General features: G+C 56.1%; 1 protein-coding gene across 1 annotated transcript; it reads left to right on the top strand.

The window, feature by feature from the left end:
• The first annotated feature begins 592 nt into the window (after positions 1-592).
• On the top strand, positions 593-24,424 carry LCT (lactase). Its single transcript, XM_029072214.2, has 17 exons — positions 593-1,217; positions 5,909-5,991; positions 7,782-7,865; positions 7,980-8,085; positions 9,283-9,361; positions 11,749-12,436; positions 13,289-13,925; positions 14,215-15,774; positions 16,995-17,263; positions 17,801-18,091; positions 18,881-19,079; positions 19,587-19,789; positions 21,213-21,322; positions 21,640-21,774; positions 22,916-23,139; positions 23,378-23,611; positions 23,760-24,424. The coding sequence occupies exons 1-17, from the start codon at positions 593-595 to the stop codon at positions 23,990-23,992; spliced, it is 5,760 nt and encodes a 1,919-aa protein (XP_028928047.1). The 3' UTR covers positions 23,993-24,424.
• Positions 24,425-24,499: the final 75 nt, after the last annotated feature.

The following is a 24,499-nucleotide window of genomic DNA, read 5'->3' as shown; positions in this document are numbered from 1 at the left end:
GAGCGGGCACAGGCGGCTGGCTAGCTGCCCTCCCCTTTCTGCCCTCAACGCACCAAAGGATTTCTTTGTATCTGATAGAAGAGGGAGGGGTCTTTTTCTGGGGAAAGCATTTAATTTCACACAATGGCACAGTTTCAATCAGACCATTTTCGGGTTTTCGGAGCTGGAATGATGGTCTCACAAATGTCACAATCGGTGGTATTTGATGAGCGCTTACTGTGTGCAGAGGACTGGACTCAATCTCCCAGGCTTCTGTTCTTCCACTCACTGGATTAAGAGTGTTAGAACCCGGGTCCGCTCTTGCTTTTCATTCGTTGCCATGCTTGCACCAACAGTTGCAGCTCGTTGCTTTATAACCCTGATGTAAATGGAGAAGGCCCCTCTGCCCCTCGTTCTTCCCTGGTGCCAGGCCCCAGGGGACGCTGGAGGGAGGGCTGTGCTTATTTCACCCCACCAGATAGTCTGGGTCCAATGTTGCGTTTTACGATCCCCGGGAGGGTTTTACAGCTCTGCTATCAGAGCTATAAATATATATATATGTTTGAATGTGTATATTCCAGCGGGACAACGACTGCCAGCAAGGAGGTGGAAGATGCAGCTGGCCTGGGGGCTAGTTGTCCTGTTCTCCAGTCTTCCCACCTTGGTGGGCGCCTGGAGTTCAACCCAAAGTTCTCTGGCAGTGGCAGCTGGGCCTCTCACCAACGACTTGGTGAAGGGCTTGCTCCGGCGGGCGGGCCAGGCGGACCTCGGCCCCACTGTGGTCGACTTGGGTGCCCGTGTGTGCCGCCAACCCTTCTCTGCTCTCTTGCCGGGTTATTTTGCCAGCCTGCGTGCCCGCGGGGTAACCCACTATAAGGTCCTCCTGCCATGGGCACTCCTGCTCCCGGAAGGCAGCTCCGAGAAGCCTGAGAAGGACCTGGTGTGGTGCTATAGGAAACTGCTCCAGGTGCTGAAGGCAGCCCACCTCCAGCCCCTGGCTGTCCTTCACCACGGGGCCTTCCCTCAGCACGGGACCTGGAGGGGTCGCCACGGGGCTCAACTCTTCGCCAACTATGCTGCCTTCGCCTTCCGCACCTTTGGGGACCTGGTCGGAGTTTGGCTCACCTTCAACGACTTGGTTGGGGAGTTGGGGGAGTCCCAACCTGCACAACTCTGGGCTGCCACCTGGGCCCACAGAAAAGTGTACGAGCTCTACCACAAGGAGTTCAGTTCCCAAGGTGAGGAGTGAAAGGCAGGATGCTGCTGTTAGTGCCTGGGGGCCCTGGTAGGGTGCGGAGCAGCACTAGAACAGGGGACCAGCTCTGTTAGGGTACTGGGCAGCTGGGGACCAGCCCTGGTAGATTTTGGTGTTGCGGGTTTCGGGAGGAAGCCATTGAACCCCACGGGTATCCCCGTGGTCATTCTTCAGCTCCACAAGTTTTCGAGTGGGGTGGAATGAAGTGCGGAACTGCCCTCCGCCATCCATTTGGGAACCCTGAATCGGATGCCCCGGGGCTGAACTGGGTTGTAATTACTAGTGGAAACTGTTCTTGTGAGGGAAGTGACTGCAGTCAGTTGTATTGAGCACTTCACTAAGCAGAGAGGACAAGGTAGCAGAGTGCTTAGATCTATTCCCTGCCCACAGTGAGATTATAATTGAGAGGAGTAGATAAATGTGAATATAAATAAATTATGGATATTTCATTCATTAATTCAATAGTATTGATTGAGCGCCTACTATGTGCAGAGCACTGTACTAAGGGCTTGGAATGTACAGGTCGGCGACAGAGACAATCCCTGCCCAATGATGGGCTCACAGTCTAAACGGGAGACAGCAAAGCAAAATAATACAAAACAAAAACAGGACGTTATCAAGATAAATAGAATCAAGGGGATGTGTACCTCATTAACAAAATAAATAGGGTAATATATACAAATGAGCACAGTGCTGAGGGGAGGGAAAGAGGGTGGGGGGGAGGGGTAGCAGAGGGAAAGGGGGGGGTAAGTCTGGGAAGGCTTCTTATTTACATGAATGCCAAGGACTCCATTTTCAAAATAAGCAGATGGATGCCATAGCATGCCCAAGATGGCAGTTCTGCGGGGCCGTGCACCAGAGTGGATTAGAAGGAGCGGTTTTCCAGGGGCCAGGTCCTGAGGCCAGCCTGGTCCCAGGGGGTTGGAGGGAGAACCCAAGCCACCATGAAGTTTGGGGGGCCGGTGGCACTGACAGCCGGCTGAGCCCTAACAGACCAGAGGGGCTTGGGCAGCAGCAGATGAAAAGATGGGCAGCCTCTCTCAGGCCACTGACACCCCGCACCCCAAGCCTGGCCAGGGATCAGCAGCAGCAAGCAGGGGGAGTAGGCCGTGGTGGGCATGGGAGGGACTGGCACCCGAGCCTCAGGACCTTGTGTCAATCACCAGTCCCTGCCCAGGACCCACAGCCTGTGGGTGGGTAAATCTGTCCAGCCTCCGGAGGACCCAAGCTCTGCCTAGGCTACATTGGAATTGGCGTGCAATCCAAGGGCTGATCCAGATCCATTTGCAGTCTGATACAGTAGGTAAGGCTGGCTGAGGCGTACAAAGCCTTGCAGGACAGGTAACAATTCTATTTTTGACAACATTTTGAAATCAGGCTTCTGGGCAGTCCTGGGTTTGGACTCTGCTCTCTGCTTGGTGGTTTTGGCCCCGGGAGATGTTTTTGGAAAGCCCTGCACTCTGGCAACCTTGGGCCTGGTGAGCTTCAAAGGCCTTACCCGCTATCTCTGTCCCCTGGCTCCTTGCCACCCCTAACAAGCCTCCAGGGCTACTCAGCTCTGTCCCCACACCTGCATGATCAACGCTTTGTCCCTCTGCGTGTCCAAGGAGGCTCATGCAGAAGAAGACTGAGCACATGCCAGGCCAGACCCCGGGCCTAAACATGTGCCTGAGACCACCCTGATTTCTGGGCCTTTCTCCCATTCGTGCTCACTTCCATCTGGGCCAGCCTGGTATGTCTTGTGAGTGAATTCTTACATCTCCCTCCTCACCTGGGCATAACTGCCCACTCTTCTCTCTGTCTCCAGCTGCTGGCCAACCCGCCCTCCTCCTCCTCACCGGTCTCCCCTCCATTCCCCAGCCCAGGATTGTGGGTTCCTTTTCCCCTACAACCCCCATGGGGCAGGGGGCAGTTGTGCTTTTGCTGCCAACCCCTATTGAGGCTCTGTCATGGTTCTGTCAGCCCGAAACAGAGCAGGGGGTGCAGCTGGAATCTGTGTGCCTTTCCGGGCCATCAAGAGGAAGGGTGAAGATAGGCTAGCAACTCTGCTGGGCCCTCACGGGCAGGGACGCAGTTGCTGGCGATGTCAGGCCCAGCCCCGCACTGGTCACCCCCTGGGGCTGCTGTGAGCCATGGCTGGTAGGAAGAGAACCAGGCCAGGTCCTGAGGGCCACAGATGTGAGACCAGCGGTGCCACAAGCCCACAAGAGGCCAGGCTAGCAGGAGGGCCCAATGGTCTCATTGTTGTGAAGGGCAAAGGTGATTGCATTGGGATCAATCATTAAGCCAGCAAGGAAAATTCCCTGTTAATAATTAGGGAGTTTGTTAGAAGCGCTTACTGGGTGCTAAAAGCTGGAGCAGATGACAGATAATCTGATGGGACACTGTCCTTGGTCCACAAGGGGTTCACAGTCTAAGAGGGAAGGGGAGCAGAGGTCAGAGCCCAAAAGAGGGTCTGGGTTCTCATCCCAGGCTCTGCCATTTGCCTGCTGTTGAGTCCAAGCCCGGGACTGGCTAGAAGCCTGATTTCAAAATGACGTCAACCTTCTCTGTGCCTCGGTTTCCTCATCTATTAAAATGGGGATGAAATACCTGCTCTCTCTTACTTAGACTGTGAGCCCCATTAAAGACCTGATTATGTTGTAGAGGATAGGGAAACAGCTTGGTGTAGTGTATAGAGCACAGGCCTGGGAGTCAGAAGGTCATGGGTTCTAAAAACAGCTTCGCTACTTGTCTGCTGTATGGCCGTGAACAAGTCACTTGACTTTTCTGGGCCTCAGTTACCTCATCTGTAAAATGGGGGTTAAGACTGAGAACCCTCTGCAGGACAAGGACTGTGTCCAATCCGATTTGCTTGTATCCGCCCCAGTGATTAGTAGAATGCCTGGCACATAGTAAGCACTTAACAAATACCATAATTATTATTATTAAGTAAGCACTTAATAAATATTAGCATCATCTCCATTTTACAGATAAGCAAACTGAGGCCCAAAGGTTAAGTGACTTGCTTGAAGTCCCATAGGAAGTCAGTGGCAGAGCTGGGAGAAAGCATGGGCTCTCCTAGACCTGAGCTCTCTCCCCTAGGCCTGGCTCCTTGGCCAGGGACTGGCCTCCTGGAATAGTGGAGTTCAGGCCAGGTGGGTGGAGGTTGGGTTTTGTTCTTTCCTTTCTGCAGGGTCTCAAGCTGGGCTGCCTTCCTTTTCCATGAGAATTTAGAGTTTGGGGCTTTAGGGCACCTCAGGCACGAATGCCAACCAGCAGCTCAATGTATCTGCAAAACACCATATTTCTCACTCTCTGTCTCCCGCCCTCTCCTCTTCTCTCTCCCCTTCTCCCCTCCCTCCCTCTCTCCCTCTCCTCAAAGCTCTTCCCTATTTGCCCTGTTCTCTGTCCCCTTTTCCTTTCCCCACTAACATTTTTTCCTTTATTTGCTCTCCTCTCTGTCTCCCTTCCCTTCTCCGGTTCCCCTCAATGCTGCCCCACCTATGACCTGCCTTGTCCTATGACTCCTGGCAGTTCCTGAGCCCCTCCACTCCAGCCCATCCAGCCACCAACTTTTGGAACGGCCAGCTGTGGGGTTTGGAACAAGGACTTGCAACCCTTGCCCAACTCCCCCCTCCCACCCAGACAGTGCGATCACCAGCCTGGGCATGTGACCCCTTGACCCTTGATCCACCCCTGCCCTTTTACAAGGAAATCCAGGATTTCTGGTGCTTGGTTTCTCCAAGGAAGTACCCATGTTGGTGTGTATGTCTGGTAGTTGTGGAGGAGAGGGAGGGTTCTGTGGGGGCAGGGGAGGTGTGTGTGTGTTTGTGTAGAGATGGGTTGTGGAGGTTTGGAGGGTAGGGGAAGGGAGTGTGGTGAGGACAGTGTTTGTGTGGAGATGGGTTGTGAGTGTTCTGTGTGTGTTAGTGTGGAAGCCAGAGAGGTAGGTGTAGGTTTGTATGGAAGTGGGGGATGTCTGTGTGTATTCGTATGGTGGGGGTCAGTGAATGTGTCTGAATAGTTGCTGAGGAGGGGGTGTGTGCTTGTGTGGAGGGGACCTCTGTGTGTGCTTGTGTGGAGGTGGGTTGTGAGAAGATGTCTGTGTGTGTCTGTCTGTCCATCTAACTGTGCATAGGCCTGAAAGCTCTGTCCTCTAGACTATAAACTTCTTATATTGTACTCTCCCAAGTGCTTACTATGGTGCTCTGCATATAGTAAGCACTCAATAAATATGATTGATTGGGTAGAGGGTAAGGAGAGGAATGGGAGATGAGGGCAGGGAAGCAGCATGGCCTACTGGATAGAGCGCAAGCCTGGGAATCAGAAGGTCATGGGTTCTAATGCTGAATAGCCATTTGTCTATTGTGTGACCTTGGGCGATTCACTTCCCTTCTCTGGGCCTCAGTTCCCTCATCTTTAAAATGGGGATTGAGACTGTGAGTCCAGCCCAATTTGCTTGTATCCACCCCGTCGCTTAGTACAGTGCCTGGCACACAGCTTAACAAATGTAATAATTATTATTATTATCATTATTAATTTCCCCACACCTATGTAAGAGCCACTGCTCAACTCCTTGTCTGCAGTTGGCTAGAGGTGAGTACGAGCCATGGGAAATGGGTGAGAGAGAGAGAGTACATATGCACAGGTCTATATGAACGTGGTCAAACTTACCTTTTGGTTTATTTTCAGGTGGGAAACTCTCCGTGGGGCTCAGAATCGAAGATCTCCCTGGACAGCAGTCAGGATCCTCCCAGACTGCTCTTATTCTCAAGGTGATAATCCTCTGCTTCCAACTGCTCTTGGGGAGCTGGGATGCTCCACCTGCATAGGCCATTTCTAGGCAGTCGTAGGTGGACAGTCGCAGGCAGGCAGTTGCAGGTGGACAGTCGCAGGCTGAGGGTGGCTGGTGGACAGGGAGTAGGAGGCAAGCAGACAGTTGCAGGCAACATGCCAAGTTCATTCCTAAGGTAACCAGACGCACGGTAGTTTGGTTCCCCCAATCACATTTTTGAGGTCCTGCTTGGATCAGCCTAGCTAGGCGAGTCTGAACCCAAGTGAGGTTTTCCTGTTGTAGAGCCAGAGCATCCTTTGGGCTTAGAGATGTCACAGATGATGACCTTCATCCAGAGCCACATGTGGAGCCCAAGGAGTGGAGGAAGCACCCCTCCCCCCCGCCCTCAGAGAATGGCAGGGGGCAAAGCGGCCTCCTGTTGTTCCCACTTTCGCCTCTTTTTTAATTAGGTCAGCCTATGCCACGCCGCCCAGCAGCAGACAGTCAGAGAGGGGCAGATCAGGGCAGGCTGTTGTGCGTATGTTCAGGTTTTCCTCTTAGCATGGGTTATTTCTGAGTGGATTCTCCTTATGCTTCATTTTGGATGCCAAAAATTCCCTGTGCCCAGAGGTCAGAGCCACTCCCGTGGGGGCTCCGGCAGCCATTGAGCCTTGACCACAAAATGCTTTCAGCTGGAGCAGGGGCTCTGGAAAAGTCAGCAGGAGTCCCCAGCCCTGCCCCTTCTCCGGTTCCTCTCAAAATGGAACCCAGACCACATGGGAGGCTCTCGGCAGAGTTGGGCCACTCCAGGCCCCCCCCATCCCCACCCCCATCCTCACCCCCACCCCCGGGCTGCACCAGATGCTCAGGGTCAGGGAGTGTCTGTGTCAGAGCAGTTAGTGGGCCAGCCCCCACCCCTACCCCAGAACCCATCCAGGTTCAGGTGGGTTTGAACCTGAGAAGCAGCGTGGCGCAGTGGAAAGAGCACGGGCTTTGGAGTCAGGGCTTGTGAGTTCGAATCCCAGCTCTACCTCTTGTCAGCTGTGTGACTGTGGGCAAGTCACTTAACTTCTCTGTGCCTCAGTTCCCTCATCTGTAAAATGTGGATTAAGACTGTGAGCCCCACGTGGGACAACCTGATTCCCCTTAGAACAGTGCTCTGCACATAGTAAGCGCTTAACAAATACCAACATTATTATTATTATTATTATGTTTGGTTGTCTTCAGCTGGGCCGAGGGAGGCCTGTCAGTCTCCCAGCCTTGGAGATCTAGGCCACTCATCCGAGGGGCGTCTGTGTCCTCCTTACACCTCCTCTCCTGGTCAAGGCAGAGGTCTCAAGACCTGGACAATGAGAGCTCTCCTCCTTTACTCCTCTTTCCCCTCTGTGCCCCCTCATTCCCTCCCTCACTCCTCCCCTCCCTGCTACAGGACTCTGCTGCTTGGTCTTTCTTCACTAAGAAAGCAGCCATACTCTGACCCTTTTGCCAACCCAGCATTTTACTTTCCCAAGCACTTGGAACAGTGCTCTGCATACAACAAGTGCTCAGTAAATACCATTGATTGAAATCCATTGATCAGAACCCAGCAGATTCTCAAAGTTAGGGGGATGGGAAGAGGGAGGAAGTGGGGAAGAGGAACAGACAAGTCCTCTCTGAATGTCTCAGTCCCCCTCCCCTTTCCTGGCCTCCCAGAACATCCAACCCCCTTTCTCTCTCTCTCTCCCTCTCTTTTTCTGAGTGACTCCTTGTCCCAAATACATCTACCCTGATAGCCTGTTTTCTTGCTTCCAGGACTCAGTGGATTTCCTCTCTCTCAACCTGCAATATGACTGCGAGAGCGAAGTGGGCACATCCCAGGTGCTGCCAGAATTACAGGTACCCAGAGCCCTTCTGAGGGCCTGCCCACTGTCCTCCTGCCCACCTGTTCATCTGTCCACCTTTTGGCAGCCCCGCTCAGTTCTCATGTTTCCCAGCTTTCTTGTTTTCCAGGCAATTGCTCCTAAAATGGAAGTTTTCATCTTCAACTTAAAGTTCCATGGCTGTGGCTCTGGGAGGGAGAAGCCCCTCCATCCTCTGTTGGCCATGTTGTTTGAAGGTGAGCACTGTACTAAGCACTTGGAAGAGTACAATATAATGATATAACAGTTGGTAGATATATTCCCTGCCCAAAATGAGCTTATAGTCTAGAGGGAGGAAGCCGACGTTAATATAAAGTAATCATAGATTTGTACATAAGTGCTGTGGGGCTGGGGGGGGGAGAATAAAGGGAGCAAGTCAGGATGATGCAGAAGGGAATGGAAGAAAAGGAAAAGAGCTTAATCAGGGAAGGCCTCTTAGAGAAGTGGTGGGGGTAGAGTAATTGTCTGTAGAACATGAAGATGGAGGGCATTCCAGGCCAGAGGCAGGACTTGGACAAGGGGTGGCAGTGAGATAGATGACGTCGAGGTACAGTGAGAAAGAGCAGAGTGTGCTGGCTGGGTTGTAGTAGGAGAGTAGTGAGATGAGGTATGAGGGAAAAAGGTGATTGAGTGCTTCAAAGCTGATGGTAAGTAGTTTCTGTTTGATGTGGAGGTGGATGGGTAACCACTGGAGGTTCTTGAGGAGTGGGAAACATTTCTGTAGAAAAATGACCCGGGAAACAGAGTGAAGTATGACCTGGAATGGGGAGAGGCAGGGAGGTCAGCAAGGAGGCTGAGGCAATAATAAAGGCGGGATAGGATACATACTTCGATTAATATGGTGGCAGTTTGGATGGAGAGGAAAGGGTAGATTGTAGCCAAGTAGGCCAGGTGCACTCTCTATCCTGTTCAGGGATGTGGTGCACTCTCTCCTATCTGAGTGTTTTTCCTGCAACTGATAATTCAGTTCCATTTTACTCTCAGTTCACCAGTTGCCATTTTGATTGTCTGAAATGAAGCCACTTCAGCTATCTCTGCTCCAGCACCCGCCCCTCCTACACTTTGTTCCTCCCATCCCCTCAGTCCCCTTTCGCTCCCCACTCTTCTCCCTCCTTCCTTCCTCATTTATTCAATTATTTGATGAATCAGACAATCACTGGTATTGACTGAGAGCCTATAGAATTGCAGCAGCAAGACACACAGACCCTTGCCAATGAGAAGCTTCAAGTCTAATGGCTGCTTATGATCCCTCCGGTGGTCTCTGCTGCCATCCCTGCTTGTCCAGCGTCTGGGAAGGGGAAGAAGAGGGGGTGACGCTGCTGAGCCCGACAGTTTTGGTGCCACAGCTTTTGGTGTATTTACCTTTTTCTCCTCCTCGTCCTCTCACCTTGCAGCCCTAAACACAGACGGAGCACGGACCATTGGCTACGACATGAATGAGTTCTTGGAGTGTTTGCCAGAGAGCCGGGAAGGGTAGGCTGGTCTGGGGCTCCCTAATGCTGTGCGGTGCCCCCTCATCCCCCGGTCCTCCGCCGAGAGCTGGCTCAGGGCTGAGTGTGGCCCACCGAGGGGCAATTAGTCTCTCAAAGGCCCTGTCTGGGCTGCTGGGTGATGGGTGGGGACTGGCTCCTACTGGGAGGTGCAGCCTGAACCCTGTAACCATCATAATAATATTAATGGAATTTGTTAGGCACTTACTATGAGCCAAGCACTATGTTGGACGCTGGCATAGATACAAGATGATCAGGTTGTTGGACACAGTCCCTGTCCCACATGGGGCTCATAGTCTAAATGGGAAGGAGAACAGGGACTGAGTCCCCATTTTACAGATGAAGAAACAGAGGCACGGATTAGTTAAGTGACTTGCCCAAGTTAAGTGGAAACAACGTGGCCTAGTGCAGAGAGCATGGGCCTGGGACTCAGAAGGATCTGGGTTCTAATCCGGCCTCTGTCAATTGCTGGTTGTGTAACCTTAGGCAAATCACCTAACTTCTCTGTGCCTCAGGTTCTTCACCTATAAAATGGGGATTCCCATTCTCCCTCCTACTTAGTCTATGAACCCCATTCAGCACAAGGACCGTGTCCGACCTAATTGACTTGTACCCATCCCAGTGCTTAAAACAGTGTTTGACACATAGTAAGTGCTTAAGAAATACCATTGAAAAAAATAAAAGTAGCAGAGTAAGTAGTAAAACCCAGGTCCTGGGAGCCCTGTGCTCTGTCCACTAGACTTCCTCACTTCTCTGTTCTTCTGTATCTGTTTTATTTTACTATGTGCCAGCCACTGTGCCAAATACTATGGGAGATATAAATTAATAATAATAATGTTGGTATTTGTTAAGCGCTTACTATGTGCAGAGCACTGTTCTAAGCGCTGGGGTAGACACAGGGGAATCAGGTTGTCCCACGTGGGGCTCACAGTCTTCATCCTCACTTTACAGATGAGGTAACTGAGGCACAGAGAAGTTAAGTGACTTGCCCACAGTCACACAGCTGACAGGTGGCAGAGCTGGGATTCGAACTCATGATCTCTGACTCCAAAGCCCAGGCTCTTTCCACTGAGCCACGCTGCTTCTCATTAATTAATCTGGTTGGACACAGTCTATGTCCCACTTGGAGCTCACAATCTTAATCCCCATTTTACAGATGAGGTAATTGAGGTCCAGAGAAGTGAAGTGATTTGCCTGAGGTCACACAGCAGACTAGTTACAGAGTGGGGATTAGAACCCAGGTCATTCTGACTCCCAGGCCCGTGCTCTAGCCACTAAGCAGCACTGCTCCTTTCTGTTCTTAGCATCCTGTCCCCCGGGCTCTCCCGGTTGGGGAGCGGTGCCTTTGCCCACCCCCTTGTTCTGTCCTAGTGGCCAGCGGGTGGGTGGCTGGAGCTCGGCCTGCCTCCCAGGTGAACGGGTGGCCTAGGGCAGTTGGGGCGGTGCGTGTTGGCCAGAGACCTCCCACCCTCAGTGGGGTAAGCAGCCATTTTGGGATCTGCTCATCAGTGAGGTCCAGAGAGAGTGGGCAAAGTGGGTCATTTTCAAACCAGATGAGGCACACCTAATGATGGGTCAGTGAACCAGAGCAAGCAGCCTGGGCTCCTGCCAGCCCTCCTAGCCCCCCTTCACCCTCCCTCTTTCTTTCCCCATAAAGCCTGTCAATAAATCAGTGGTATTTATTGAATGCTTACTGTGTTCAGAGTACTGTACTTCTGACTGCTTCAGACAGTCAAGCACTCAGTACAGTTCTCTGCACTTAGTAAGTGCTAAATAAATACAATTGATTGTTACAATATAACAGATTTGGTAAATATATTCCTTGCCCACGAGGAGCTGTATTCCTCCTCCACGAAGAGTTTCTGGAGCCTGGTCGGGGTGTCCTGTTCTCCCCATCATTGAGGCAGAGCAGGGAAGCAGGGCACGGGGGGTGGGGAAGGGAGGCCAGCCTGCTCTTTTTCACTGGTATCTGGTTAGGCTCTCAGCGACTAGTTCAGTATCATTGCTTCTCTGTGGGCTGGGGTGAGTGCAGCAGGGTTACCGGTCTGGCTCTCTTCAGGTTGGAGGTCACATGACCTAGCGGGAAAAGCAAGGGGTGGGAAGACAGGACACCCGGTTTCTAGTTTCAGCTCCACCATGGGCCTGCTGGGTGACATTGGAGAAGTCATTCAGGCTCTCTGGACCTCAGCTTCTTCCTCTGTAAGTTGAGGATACAATCTCTGCTCTCTCTCCCTACTAGTTAGACTGTGAGTTCCATACAGGGCAGGCACTGTGTCCAATCTGACTGCTTTGTATCTCCCCACAGCGCTCAGTGCAATGCTTGGCTCACAGTAGGCATGAAGTAAACACCAGCATTGTTATCATTTGCAGCTCCCTGGATGGCAACTGGTCCGCCGATGCTAAGCAGGGAGAGGAGAACAGTGTCCCTTCCTCCTACCGGCAAGTATGGGAAATGTTTGCCAACCAGTCCAGTGGTGAAAGAGACACCTTTCTCCAGGGCGAGTTCCCCCAGGGCTTCCTCTGGGGTGTGGCCACGGGTCCATGGGGTGCAGGGGCTGAGGACAATAAGAGCGAGACCCTCTGGAACGGTTCCTCACGTGGGGGCTGTGCCCCTGGTGCTGCCACCCCAGACGTGGCCAAAGACAGCCAGCATGAGGCGGAGCTGGACGTGGCTCTGCTGCAGGAGCTGGGTGCCCAGGTGTACAAGTTCTCCATCTCCTGGGCGAGAGTCTTTCCCCAAGGAGACAAGAGCCACCTGAACCACCGGGGTGTGGACTACTATGACCAGCTGATCGACCGCCTGCTGGAGGCAGACATCGAGCCCCTGGTGACCCTGTACCACCGGGACCTCCCACGGGCCCTGCAGGACCAGGGTGGCTGGCGGAATGAGAGCATCGTGGACGCCTTTGTGGAATATGCGGACTTTTGCTTCTCCACCTTTGGGGACCGGGTGAAGCTGTGGGTGACCTTTCACGAGCCCTGGGTGGTCCGCCATGCCAGCTATGGCAAGGAGCAGCATGCACGGGGAGCCTCCGACTCGGGGGAAGCCCAGTTCGAGGTACCCACCTGTCTGTCCAACCCACTTGGTAGAAAGTCATTGCCCGGGGCTGCCGGAGCCTTCCGGTCCATTCTATCCTGCCTCCACCCTTTGGGTTGCTTTCTCCTCTTCTCTGCCTTGGGTCTGGGGAACTGGAGTTGTGGGGACCCTGGGACCGTGGGGCGGACCAACCTTCATTGGGGAAATCCATCTGAGCACAGCTCATCTCAGACGGAAGGGTGGAGGGAGGAAGTGGAGGCAGAATTTAAGCCATCTGCCAGAGGGCCATCTCATCCTGTCCCTTGTCCTGGACTCTTTGGGCCTGGGCTTTTTGCAACAGATTTCACCCCTCTTGCTACTGACCAGTTCTTTTCCTACCAACTGTGGCCAGTGTTGGAGCTCTCTCAGTCTTCAGGAAGAGTCTCTGTTAGGGCCCACTGGCCCAAGGCTGAACACTGACCCCTTGCCTCAGGTCTCCTGGACGGATCCTAGGGCTTGCTCCCCAATCTAGAGGTCTCTGATTTGTCTTATCCGTTGTTTCCCTCAAGCGTGCCTCCCTTGCCCCTGCACCTGCCACTCTGCAATGGCTTTCCAACTTGCCGGCTGACTGAGAGCTCGCTATGGCAGAGGGCATGGGTTGGGGGGCTATCTAGCCTTTGATACCTGCTAGAGTGCCAGCGGGTGAGCAGCAGCACTGCTCAGCCTCATTTGTTTCTGGCCATCCACTTGCACCGGTGTGTATGGTCAGGGCCCGTGCCAAGCCTGGAGGTTGAGAGTAAGGAGGTGTGTCTTGATTGGGACCGGCAACCAAAGTCTTCCCTTTCTCTCGTCCCTCCCCACTCCTCCCCCTTCTACCATCTTCCCCACCCTAAGGTGGCCCACAGGATCCTGAGGGCTCACGCCAGGGCCTGGCACCGCTACAACAGCCAGCACCGCCCCAGGCAAAGAGGGCAGGTGGGCATCGTTCTGAAGTCAGACTGGGTCGAGCCCCTCTCCCCCGCAGAGCCTGAAGACGTGGAGGCCGCCGAGCGCTACCTGCACTTCACGCTGGGGCTCTTGGCCCACCCGCTGTTCGTGGACGGCGACTACCCCGCAGTTCTGCCAGACTGGCTCCAGCAGCACTCCCAGCGCTGCCCCGGCTCACCCGTGCAGCTCCCTCCCTTGTCTGCGGAGGATAAGCTGCTGCTGCATGGTGCAGCCGACTTCCTTGGCCTCTCCCACTCCACAACCCTGCGGGTTGGTGCGGCCCGGGATGGAGCCTGCGGCCTTGACCCCGCTGGCCTTGGGGGCTTCTCGAAGCCCATGGACCCCGTGTGTCCCCGGACTGTGGCGCCTTGGACCCGGGCTGCGCCTTGGGGGCTGAGGCAGCTACTGCGGTTTGTGTCGCGGGAATACACACAGGGAACCATCCCCCTCTACCTGATCAGCAACGGCGCGCCCTCGGAGGACCAGCTCGAAGGCCCAGAGAGAGTGGATTGCCTCCGGTGGTACATCAACGAGGCCCTGAAAGGTGCGGTTGCGGGGGTCGGGAGGGGCCGGGGGCTTTGGAGACCATCGGGGCTGGGCTAAGCAGGGCCACAGGACCTGTCTGGCACCAGGTTTGGGCCGAAAGATGCAAATGAAGAAAGGAGAGGGGGTGCAGGGGGGCAGTACTTTCACCTTAAGAGCCGGGACATTTTTGGATACTTGCGGACAAAATGAAAGCTTAAGGGGAAGCTTTGGGGAGAGTCTCTGGTCCCCTGCCATCCCACTCCCCACTTCCCATGGGTCAAATCTCCACTTCCCTGGTCTCTTTGCAGCAATCAAGCTAGATGCGGTGTATGTTCGCTCCTACATTGTGCAGCCCCTTGAGGACAGCTGCGAGGGCCTGCCTGGTTTAAGCCCGAGGTTTGGACTGCACCACGAGAACTTTGCTGATGGCAGCAGGCCTGGGATGCCTCAGGCGTCTGCCTATTCCTTCTCCAATGTCGTTGCCCAGAATGACTTTCCCCCGGCGGCCGGAAAAGTCCCGCCCGCCCCCCAGCAGCTCCCTAGCCAACCGCCGACCCTCAAGCTGCGGGCCTTGCCGGCCTCGGCGGTGCCTTCCAAAGCCAAGGTCGTCTGGGAACGGTTTTCCAGACAGATGGAGTTTGAGCGAGACCAATTCCATCACGGGACCTTCCCCGAGGGATTCCTGTGGGGCACATCCACCTCCGCCTACCAGGTGGAGGGAGCCTGGGCGGCGGACGGCAAGGGGCCCAGCATCTGGGACACCTTCACGCATACACCAGGGAACGTGCACAACGACGACACGGGCGACGTGGCCTGCGACAGCTACCACAAGGTGGATGAGGACCTGTTGATGCTGAGGACACTGAAGGTCAAGGCTTACCGCTTCTCTCTATCCTGGCCTCGCATCTTCCCCTCGGGCCGGAACAGCTCGGTGAACGACGCCGGCGTCGCCTACTACAACCGACTCATCGACGGCCTGCAGGCCAGTGGCATCGCGCCCTTGGTCACGTTGCACCACTGGGACCTGCCCCAGGCTCTGCAGGACCTCGGCGGCTGGGAGAACCCGCTCGTCTCTGAGCTGTTCGACAGCTTCGCTGACTTCTGTTTCCGGAACTTCGGTGATCGGGTGCGCTTCTGGATGACATTCAACGAGCCCATGGTCCCAGCATGGGTAGGCCACGGACTGGGGCTCTTCCCCCCGAACGTCCAGGACCCGGGCGAGGCACCCTACCGGGTGGCCCACGCCCTAATCAAGGCCCACGCTCGGGTCTACCACACATACGACACCAAGTACCGTGCCCAACAGAAAGGGCTGGTCTCGCTGAGCCTCAGTGCGGATTGGGCAGAACCTCGATCGCCCGACTCGCACAGAGATGTGGCTGCGGCCGATCGGGCCCTGCAGTTCAGCCTGGGCTGGTTTGCCCATCCCATCTTCAAGAACGGGGACTACCCGGATGCGATGAAGTGGGCCGTGGGGAACCGGAGCCAATTGCAGGGTCACGCTGTCTCCCGCCTGCCGAGCTTCACAGAGGACGAGAAGCGCTACGTGCGTGGCACAGCCGACGTGTTCTGTGTCAACACCTACACCTCCAGGATCGTCCGGCACCGGACGCCCCGGTTGATGCCCCCGTCCTATGCCGACGATCAGGAGGGAGCCACCGAGCTGAATCCAGCCTGGCCACCCTCGGCTCTCGAGGAACACCGGGCGGTGCCCTGGGGCCTCCGGCGGCTGCTGAACTGGATCAAGGAGGAGTACGACAACCCCCCACTCTACGTCACCGAGAATGGGGTGGGGCTGGAGGACGCCGGCCTGGAGGACACATCCAGGCTGTATTACTACAAAACATACATCAACGAAGCTCTGAAAGGTGATGGGACTGGCTCAGGGGAGGGAGAGCCGGGAAGGAGATGGTGGTCAGGCAGCAGTGGGAGCGGCCTTCGTTCCCCAAGGGGCCAGTCTCTGGGCACCCACCCCACTGTGCCCCATGGTGGGTGGATTTTGACCAGTGGTGGGGTGTGGAGGAACACAGGAAGGAGAAGTTTCCAGGGGAAGCCCCAGAGAGGATTCTTCAGGAAAGAAGCCTTTGTGCTCCTTTGTGCAGAGTCCGCCCCTGGGGCCAGAGCACAGGTGTGCCTCACAGATCCTGCCTGAGGTCAGCACTCAGAGACACCCACCCTGGGGCTCAGGAGCTGGACGGCAGACAGATAGTCCCGGACCATGGCTGGTGGTGGCAGTCAGTCACGGTCAGCCCTGGCCGAGACCCAAGAGGGCAGTAGAGAAGGAGTTCCCCAACCTGGAGTGAGCCAGCCACACCCCGGGCTGAGGGTGGGGGCCGGGATGAAAACATAGTGAGCCCTGGGGGACTGAGCCAGCCTCCTGAGCAGCTGACCGTGAGTGGTGAGAGTTTCGATTGCGTCGGGTGGTCTCGTTAGGCCAGCCGGCGCTGCGACATCCCAGTTGGACAATTGGGGCTCCGAAGGGGATTTCTTTCTGGCTGAAACTGTGCAGTCTTGTCATTTCCGCTGAGCAGGCTAGCCAGGTCTCTGCTTCCTGCGGGATGGAAGACCCAACACTGGAGAGTCCGGTTGCCCGACACTTGGGTGTGCGATGGCGGGTGGGGCTGGTGGGGCTTTCTTCAGTTCTTAGGCACACCAGGAGGGCGCAGAAGGATTTGGATAGACCCCCTCAGTTGAGCAGCCTGGGCTGGCTCACTGCGTGAGAGTCAGAGAGGGTGAAGGGAGAATTGGGTGTGTTGGATGGTCCCTGAGGGTCACTGGGGGAGGCTCAGGGAAGTTGGATGGTGAAGGCCCAGGACAGCAGTCATCATACTGCTCACAAAAGACTGTCACACACTACTCGTTGTGGGTTCCATGGTCCATCTAGCTCAGGAGTGTGTCAGACAGATGTGTAAAGGAAATGGGAGTTTTGTCCTTCTTGTGCCCTTTCAGGGAAAGAGTCCCGGGCTCCACGGCAGGGGTACGGGCATGGAGGGACTCCGTGGAGGTCACTGTGGCCCTCGGGATCTACCCAGGGCTTGTCAGGTCTTCCGACCCCACCTGTAGAGCGTATGGTACTGTGTGTCCACAGCTTCTAGGCTGGACGGTGTGGACCTGCGTGGCTATGTGGCCTGGTCCCTGATGGACAACTTTGAATGGGTGAATGGCTACCGGCCGAAGTTCGGGCTGTTCGCAGTCAACTTCACGGACCCAGCTCGGCCTCGGACCCCCAGGATCTCCGCCTCCTTCTACACCGACGTCATCGACGACAACGGCTTCCCGCCGGCTCGCGAGGACGAATTTCGCTATGGACAGTTTCGTCCGGACTTTGCCTGGAGCGCCGCATCCGCCTCGTACCAGGTGGGTAGAGGTCGCAGATAGGAGAGTCCGGCATCTTTGGGGTCAGTGGTCCGGCCAGTATGGCTGCCTCTCGAAATGCCCACCTCCCTGGCCGGCCTCCTGGTTCTGCCTCCCTCTTAGCTTAGAGTGCGGCTGGTTTGGCACTGTCTGCGATGTGTCCAGCTGTGAGGAGGGGCATTTCAGGGCTTTATCCCCCCATCTCTGCTCCGGTGCCTCTGCAGCCATTTGGCCAGGCATGCTGGGGATGCAGGAGCAGAAGTCCTTTTTGCGAACAGGGGCCTCGCGGATGGTGTCTATCATGGGGTTTGAGGTTTGGGAGAGAAGTCCACCGCTACCACCCGCAGATGCCAAGACCCGTGGGCTCGGCCCCACGACTGCAGCCTAGCTGATCGGATGCCCCCTCCCTGTCCGGGGCTTTGTGTCCCCCGTCAATCGAGGAGTGGGCTGCACCTGCTGAACAATGCCAGAGGAGACTGGGTGACGACGGAATGCTTGCTCCTGACCTCCTCTTGAGTGCAGGTCTGTCACACCCACCAGGTCGAAGGAGCCTGGAGGGAGGACGGCAAAGGCCTCAGCATCTGGGACAAATTCTCCCACACGCCACTGAGGGTGGCCAACGACGACTGGGGGGACGTTGCCTGCGACAGCTACCACCAGATCGAGGCCGACGTGGCCGCCCTCCGAAACCTGGCCGTGTCCCACTACCGCTTCTCCGTGTCCTGGCCCCGTGTTCTCCCCGATGGGACAACGAAGCATGTCAACGAGGCGGGGCTGAGCTATTACATCCGGCTTATTGATGCCCTCCTGGCTGCCCACATTTCCCCACAGGTACAGTGGGGCTCGCGTGTGCACACGTGCGTATACCCACACACTCACTCTCCCTCTCACTCCGTCTCTCTCCTCCTGCTCCCCAGTGCCTACACCATCCCACAGTCATGGGTGTTAGCTGGGGGAGAGTCAGGAATTGAGAGGAGAGAATTAAGATATGGGGTAATCCCTGCAGCTGGGTCACTGAGAGGTGGTTTTACACTAGCTATGAGGGTGGATATCCAGAAGGACAATCAGCAAAGGATTCCTCCCATTAATTTTTGTGCCCCTTTCGGAGACAGTCCTGAGCTGGGCAAACTGGAGGGACTGATCGGGACTGATGCTTACCGGCAGATGCATTTTGAACACATTACATTTTTGCAGAAGTTTGAATTTCCCTGGATATTTTTATTTATTTTGGAGGCTTTTCTTGTGGGTTATTTGTGCCAAAAGGTGGCATCTTCTCTTCCTCCCCTCCACTTCTCCCCCTTCCCCCTTTGTCCTGGCCTTTCCTTCCCCCTTTTCCCCTCCCTGTTTTTGCTCTCCTCCTTCTCCCATCTTCCCAACCCCTCTGCTTCCTCCCCACTTTCTCCCCTCCCTTCCTTCCCCTCCCATCTCCTCCTCTCTCTTGCCCTCCCTCCCCCTCTATTTCCCAGCACACTGGGCGGCCGTGTCCTTGGCCAGGCCTTCTCCACGGGGATTCCCTCTCAAGGGAGGGGGGGCAGGGGTGACTGGGCCACTGCCATCCGAAAGAGATGGGCCAGGCCAGATCCCCGAGGGTGGGGGAAGACCATCTCCATTTTTCTGCAGGTGACCATCTACCACTGGGACTTGCCGCAGGCACTGCAGGACGTGGGCGGCTGGGAAAACGACACCATCGTGTCACGTTTCCGGGACTACGCCGACGTCCTCTTCCAGCGCCTGGGGGACAAGGTGAAGTTCTGGATCACCCTCAATGAGCCCTACGTCATAGCTAACCTGGGCCATGGCTACGGCACGGCCGCCCCAGGTGAGACTGATCCCGGGAACTGGGCGGCTTTCGCAGAACACGCCGGGGAAACCCAGACCCAGAAATGGCCAATGGCTGGCTTGTGATCACCCAGCAAGCCCTGGATGGAGCCAAGGTCAGATCCCAGGGCTCCAAAATCCTGGAAGCCAGATCTGGTCCCTCCAGCGGGAGTCAGGAATGGGCCGGGGGAAGGGGATGTGGGAGTGGCAGTCAACTGAGTGCCCTTAGACAGGGATCTTCTTTGGGGTCTTAGGCCAGGCAGTTAAGTTCATGTTCCTAGGCCCCCACGGTGGTAGGGTTACAAAGGGTCCGCTGGCCAGTTCCGTGAATTAGTCCAATGGCTCCCCGAAGTCTGATGGCTCCCAGCTGTGTCTGGGCGATGGGCTCAGCGGCCTGGTTAGAACCTTGCCTTTGGTCTCATGTGGGGGTATGTGTGGGTGGGTGTGTGGGTGTGTGTGTATGAATGAATTAATGTGCATGGGTGTGTGCAACACATTCCCTCTGCAGGCATCTCTTCCAGGCCCGGCACCGCCCCCTACGTGGTGGGCCACAACCTGCTCCGGGCCCACGCTGAGGCCTGGCACCTGTACAATGATGTCTATCGGGCCCGGCAGGGCGGCCAAATCTCCATCACCATCAGCAGTGACTGGGCGGAGCCTCGCAACCCTGCCAACCAGCGTGATGTCGAGGCTGCCAGGAGATACGTGCAGGTTGGTGCCCACCCCCTAGGATAGGATCATCCCGGGAGCCCCGTTTTCAAAGGAAGAGCGTTGTGTCACTGGCTAAGGTTGCGGACAAAGCTATGGAGGATTTGGGCAAAAGGCAGCTCCTCCCTGGCAGGGACCCCACCCTGGGCTTGGGCCAGTGCCCCCTCTTCCTGCTGTCCCCCCTCCCCCAAGCAGCAGGGCAGGACGCTTGATGCCCAGGACAACCCGTGCTCTTCCAGAAGTCAGTAAGGGCACGTGTCCAGAGCCCACGGCAGCCACTCTCAACTTTTCTTGAGAAGCCCCATGGTGTAGTGGGTAGAGCACATGACTGGGAATCAAAAGCACCTGGGTTCTACTCCCGGCTCGGCCACTTGTCTGCTGTGTGACCTTGGGCAAGTCACTTCACTTCTCTTTGCCTCAGTTACCTCACCTGTAAAATGGGGGATCGAGACTGAGCCCACGTGGGACAGGGACTGCGTCCAACATGATAACGTTGTATCTACCCCAGTGCTTAGAACAGTGCTTGGCATATAAGAACAAATATTATTATTATTCTCACCTGCCTCAGGTTCCAGATGTGGGGCAGAGGTTAAGTTGGGGAGGGGAGGCAGGACCCTTACTGGAGTCAGGGGCACCATTAACCCTGTACCTGGTTCTCTCCCATCTAGAGAGAGCCCCACCCCATGGGAAAATGACCCCCATAACTTGCTCCTGCAGCTGTGGTGATTTGAGTTATCAGACAGGGCTGAAAAGTCCCCAAATGGAGGCTGTGAGGTCAATGAAGCTGCTCCCTCCAAGTCTCCACTCCCTCTATGACCCTTGCCCCACTTCTGTCCCCATGCACCTCTGCTCCTCTCCCCACTGACTCTCCAGGCCCTTTGCTCTGCTCGGTCAATCCAAGGTGCTTATTGAGCGCTTACTCGGGGCAGCACACTGTACTAAATGCATGGGAGGGTACAGTAAATAGATACCATCCATGTCCTCAAAGAGCCTGAAATCCAGTGGGGTGGAGAGAGACCCTAAACTGATTTACAGATAAGAGGGAGGAGCAGGAGGAGAAGACATGGACATGATCTTGTGCTGCAGGAACAGAGTATAAGGTCTGGACAAAGTCCTAGAGGAGGCGGTGAGGGCGCTGGTGCTCAGGAGGCACCGAAGCGAGTTTCTGCATAATGCAGAGAGAAATGGACAATCACTGGGGGTTTGAGGAAGGGAGACCTGCAGAAAATCATGTTTTAGAAAAATGGTCCCAGCAGCCTCAGAATGAAGAATGAATTGGAGGCAGAGGGATCATGGAGGCCGCTCCCCCTGCCCCTCATCCAATAGTTTTCCCCAGCTCCACCCCTTCCCTGGCCCTTCCCCTCCTCCCACCAGTTCCTCTGGACCCCCCTGCTCTGCTCATCCCACCCTTGATTCCCTGCACCAGTTCTATGGCGGCTGGTTCGCTCATCCCATTTTCAAAAACGGAGACTACAACGAGGTGATGAAAACACGAATCCGGGAGAGAAGCCTGGCAGCCGGACTCAGCAAATCACGGTGAGACCCCAGCCGAGGCCGCCCCGAGGGTCAGAGACTGCCTGGCCCCGCGGGGCTGCGGGGGGTGTGGTGGGAGGGGCAGGTCCTGCACCGACAGTGAGAATGTGTGCCTGGGCTGGGGAGGCAGAAACTCTTCGCTGCCTAAGACATGACAGGTCGGTGTCAGGCCGAGATGGTCCTGGGCCCCGGGGAGCAGGTGGGGGCCGGGCCCTGGGCCATGGGGGTGATGGCAGAGCTGGGACCTGGCCCGAGCGGTCACTGGGAGCAGAAGGCAGGTTCATCGTCATGGGCGGGAGTTACACTCTGCATGTCCACAGCCTCCCCGAGTTCACCGAGAGCGAAAAGAAAAGAATCAGTGGCACTTTTGACTTCTTTGGTTTGAACCACTACACCACCATCCTGGCCTCTGACCTGAACCTTCCCATCTGGATGAGCTCCTACGACGGGGACAGGTGAGCCAGCCAGAGGGGATCGACTGCCCCACTGAGCCCGAGATCAGCCAGGCACACCAGCCGGGCCAAGAAGGGTTTGGCCTCTCCCTTGGATCAGTGCCCAGGGTCACTGCGAGGAGGGCCAGGGGAGAGTCGGAAGTGGTGGATGGCCTTTCCTGGGTCACTGAGGGGAAAGCCAGGGCACCCACACACTGGGTGCCCAGGACAGCAGCATCCTGGACTCAGGGGCTGTCGTGAACAGGAGTCATTCTGAGTTGGAGGGACTTATACATAGGGAGCAGCCTAGAGCTGCCCAACAGCAGGGGCCAGAGAAATTGCCAGGGGGGAGGGAGGAGCCTGGGGGAAGGGGGCACCCGTCGTTCCCCAATCTCACCTCCCCCCGATCCAGGAGGGTCAGACAGTCCTGGCGAGGTGGATAGAGCACAGGCCTGGGAGCCAGAAGGTCATGGGTTCTAATCTCAGCTCTGCCACTTGTCTGCTGTGTGACTTTGGGCAAGCCGCTTCAATTCTCTGTGCCTCAGTTACCTCCTCTGTGAAATGGGGATTGAGACTGTGAGCCCCAAAGGACACAAGGACTGTGTCTAATCCAATTTGCTTATATCTACCCCGGTGCTTAATACAGTGCCTGGCACATAGTACAGGCTTAACTGATACCATAATTATCATTCCATAAGCTGCTCCCTGTGGTTAGAGGTCAGATGGAGATGGTTAATAACTGTGGCATTTGTTACGCACTTACTGTGTGCTTAGCATTGTTGTAAGCCCTGGGGCAGATACAAGGTAGTCGGGTCGGACACGGTCCCCATCCCACGTGGGGCTCACAGTCTTAATCCCCATTATACGGATGAGGTAACTGAAGCCCAGAGAAGTTAAGTGACTTGCCCAAGGTCACAGAACAGACACATGGTGAAGTTGGGATTAGAACCCATGTCCTCTGACTCCCAAGCCCATGCTCGGATGGTTGGGCTCCTGGCACTAGCCAGGGCATAACTCCCTTCTGTTTGAAACTGAGTGGAAAGGGGAGGTTGAGGACTAACTGGGGAAGAGTTCTCAGACGGAGGTACCGGCTTGAGGTCAGGTCAAAGGACTTCCGAGGCCGATGGCCCCTGCTCTCCCTACTTCCTTCCTTCCTTGTCCCCAGGGGTGTCGCTTCGACAACGGACCGCTCGTGGCTTGGCTCCGGCTCCTTCTGGCTGAAGGTGACTCCATTCGGCTTCCGCAAGATCCTCAACTGGGTCAAAGAGGAGTATGGAAACCCCCCGATCTACATCACCGAGAACGGAGTCTCCGAGCAGGGGGACGAGGGGCTCCGGGACCCCTGGCGCAGCCACTATCTGCGCAGCTACATCAATGAGGCGCTCAAAGGTCTGTCTGCCAACCCACCATCTGTCTCGAGGGCTCAGACAGGCCGGGGGTGGAGTCGTGGGTCCGGGGAGGGGACTGGCCTGGGCCCTGGTGTCCCCTGGTCCCGAGGCCCCAGGGGCCGGCCGGGTCCCCCCAGGGTTGCCCCTGGGATGCTGGTCGCCGCCGGGATGCTGGTCCCCGGGAGGCCGGGTCTGGTTTTGGTTCCCACTGACGGAAAGGGCGTGCGGCTGTCGGGCAGCGGTGCAGGATGGCGTTGATCTGCGCGGCTACACCGTCTGGAGTGTGATGGACAACTTTGAGTGGGCCAGGGGCTTCTCGGAGAGATTCGGCTTGCACTGGGTCAACTTCTCCGACCCCTCCCTCCCCCGGATCCCCAAGGACTCGGTGCGCGTCTATTCGACCATCGTCCGCTGCAACGGCTTCCCCGATCCGACCGGAGGCCCGCACCCCTGTCTCTCTCCCGGTCCTGAGGGTGAGTTGCTGCTGGGGCTGAGGGCTGGAGCGGAGGGCACCCGGGGATGCCCGTCTCAGGCACCCCTCTACCCCACCCTTTCCCAGCGGTTAATGAAGGCAGAAGAACTGAGCTTTTGAAAACACTGCCCTTCCTTTTCCTTTTCCAGGGAGCTCCGCCCCTTCGGGCAGTCCCGCCCCCTCTGCCAGCCCTGCCCCTGCAGAGAGGGTACAGTTTTTGGGTCTGGAGATCGACGTCGCCAGCGCCAGCACGGCTTTGTACGTGCTGTTCAGCCTGGCCATTGGTGGGGCCTTGGGGCTTGCGTTTTTGACCTACAAATACTGCCGTGCTGCTCGCCGCCACACTCCACCTCCCAGTCTCCAGGAGCTGAGTAAGATGTGACATAGTCCCCCCGCCCCCTCCCCAACCAAGGAGGAGCTGCCCACAGATGCTCCCCCAGAACCCAGCCTGCCTCTCCCCAGCCACGGTCCCTGCCTCTGTTCCATACAAACTTGCCCGTGGCCCAAACCCTTGAGGAACTGCCCCCTTCCTAGCAGAGAACTGCCAAGGAAGCAGATTCCCAGCTCCCTGGAGAGAGGAGATAAGCCATGCGGTTTTTAGTGGGGTGAGGTCTCTCCTTGGGGAATGTGTGTGCACGCCTGAGTCTGAGTGGATAAACTTCCTGGCCCTTGGTTCTCTGCACTATCCCTGGCTATTGCCCTTCACCATAATCAGCTTAAAGCTCAGGATGAGTTTAGATGCTAAAATCACAGGCTTGATGGTCCTGGCTGTCTTATCTGCCTTGAGTGAGCATTAAACTGACCTAAGGCAAAATTCTCTGGCTGTTGTGTCCACATTGGTTCTCCCCCTTCCTAACATTTCCTCCGCTGGGACGCTGACTCTGCCCCA

Source organism: Ornithorhynchus anatinus, chromosome 9, assembly GCF_004115215.2.
Source record: "Ornithorhynchus anatinus isolate Pmale09 chromosome 9, mOrnAna1.pri.v4, whole genome shotgun sequence".
NCBI lineage: Eukaryota > Metazoa > Chordata > Mammalia > Monotremata > Ornithorhynchidae > Ornithorhynchus > Ornithorhynchus anatinus.
The sequence above is the reverse complement of the archived record's forward strand: the minus strand, read 5'-3'. Positions and strand labels throughout refer to the sequence as shown.